General features: G+C 39.7%; 1 protein-coding gene across 1 annotated transcript; it reads left to right on the top strand.

Moving 5' to 3' along the window:
• Window positions 1-685: 685 nt before the first annotated feature.
• On the top strand, window positions 686-1,579 carry LOC122293636 (uncharacterized mitochondrial protein AtMg00810-like). Its single transcript, XM_043102164.1, has one exon. It carries the CDS (start codon window positions 686-688, stop codon window positions 1,577-1,579), a length of 894 nt encoding a protein of 297 aa, XP_042958098.1.
• The last annotated feature ends 546 nt before the right edge of the window (window positions 1,580-2,125 follow it).

Raw genomic sequence — 2,125 nt, 5'->3', positions numbered from 1 at the left:
TTTACAATCATCACCTGCTACTACTCCTTGCGCCCCATGTGACGTTGATTATCCACTTATTGTACCTTCCAAATCAGTTTTTTCACCACAGAATGCTCTTGCCCCTTCTACACCTACCACTAGTTTTGTACTTGGTGCAATTTTAGCTCCACCGCCACTCTCTCATGGACCTAATTTCTCTTCTTCTTGCAATACTCATCCCATGACCACCCAGTCAAAGTCTGGAATTTCCAAGCCCAAAGCATACCACAGTGTCACCAGTTTGCCTCAAACATCCTTCTTCCTTCTTTCAATCCTTAATTGCATTGAAGGAATCTCATGGCTTCAAATCTGCTTCTAAACATTCTGAGTGGGTTTCAACTATAGATGAAGAAATTCAAGCTTTGCACTCTAATCATACTTGGTCCTTGGTTCCTCGCCAACATAACACAAATGTTGTTGGCTGTCGTTGGGTCTTTTGTACCAAGTTTCTTCCAAATGGCTCTATTGAGTGCTATAAAGCTTGCTTTGTTTCTAAAGTCTACATGTAACTTCCTGGTTTTGATTATGATCAAACCTTTAGCCCCGTTGTGAAAGTTGCCACCGGGTGTCTAATTCTTTCCCTTGCCATCTTTATAGGTTGGCAATTGTGTCAACTAGATGTTAAGAATGCTTTTCTTCATTACACTCTCAGTGAGGAAGTTATATGAATCAACCTTTTGGATATATTGATCTACGCTTTCCTCATCATGTTCGTGTTCTTCAGCGTGCTCTCTATGGTCTTAATCAAGCACCTTGTGCTTTGTTCCAGCGGTTCAGTACATTTTTTATTAAATTTGGTTTTGTTCCTAGCCGAGCAGACTCCTCCTTATTTGTGTGTCACACATTTGCTGGCACCAGTTATCTTGTCATTTATGTTGATGACATAGTTGTTACTTGCAACAACTCTCAGCTTGTTACCAATTTTCTTACTCGACTTAGTAATGAATTTGCTATGAAGGATCTAGGGGCTCTTCATTATTTCTTGTGCATTGAGGTTCAATCTACTTCCTCTGGTTTATTCCTTAGTCAAACAAAATATGCAGTTGCTACTCCTATGGTATTTGGACAAAAACTCACTCAAGCTGGCTCCCTCTTCTTTAATTCGACTCTTTATCGATCCATTGTTGGGGCTCTACAATATTTGGTCATCACACGTCCTGAGCTTGCTTATAGTGTTAACACAATTTGTCAACATATGCATTCCCCTTCAGATGAACACTTCCGTGCAGTTAAGTGTATTCTACGCTATGTAAAGGGCACCCTTCATTTTGGTTTGAATCTCTACTCTCATCTGTCTTGGCAACTTCTAGCCTATTCTGATGCCGATTGGGTTAGCTGCCCTGACACTCGCCACTCTACATCTGGTTATGCCATATATCTTGGTCAGAATTTAGTCTCTTGGAGTGCTAAGAAACAGCCAACTGTTTCCAGCAGTAGTGCAGAATCCGAGTATCGCTCACTTGCTTTAGCTGCAACCGAAGTCACTTGGCTCACTCATTTGCTTCATGATCTTCATATTTCTCTCTCGGCAAATCCTACTATTTTCTGTGATAATTGAAGTGTCATTCCTTCTTTGCTAACCCTGTCTCTTATGCTCACTCCAAGCATATTGAGCTCGATTATCACTTTGTGCATGAGAACTACCGGACTGCTTTGTGTTAACTTTATTCCCTCTAATCTTTAGATTGTAGATCTTTTCACCAAAAGTGTCTCTCAGCTTCAATTTCTTTTCTTCCAATCCAAGCTTTCCATCTCATCTTGCCCCACGGCCAGCTTCCGCAGGGGGGGTGTTAATGATAGTCCCTCTACTATGGAAACCTGCAGCAAATCATACACATGATCCTCAAGTCAATGCAGCAAGAAAATACTCAAGAAGGAAACAAATAAATATCTTTGTATATCCCTTTTTTGTTGCTTTAGAATATTCTGTCATTAAGTCTCTTGATTGTAATTCTTACAATTTATAATATAAATAAAGTCTTCATCCTACAGCAAACGTATACTGAGGAGTTCTCACTTGTGTGTCTCTAAATCTTTTGAACAATGTTATATCAGGTAAAGAGCATGAAAAAAAATGTTGTAAGACCATTTGTTTCTTTGGATC

This window comes from Carya illinoinensis, chromosome 14 (assembly GCF_018687715.1).
Source record: "Carya illinoinensis cultivar Pawnee chromosome 14, C.illinoinensisPawnee_v1, whole genome shotgun sequence".
In the NCBI taxonomy this organism is placed as follows: domain Eukaryota; kingdom Viridiplantae; phylum Streptophyta; class Magnoliopsida; order Fagales; family Juglandaceae; genus Carya; species Carya illinoinensis.
This window is presented reverse-complemented; position numbering and strand designations above follow the sequence as displayed.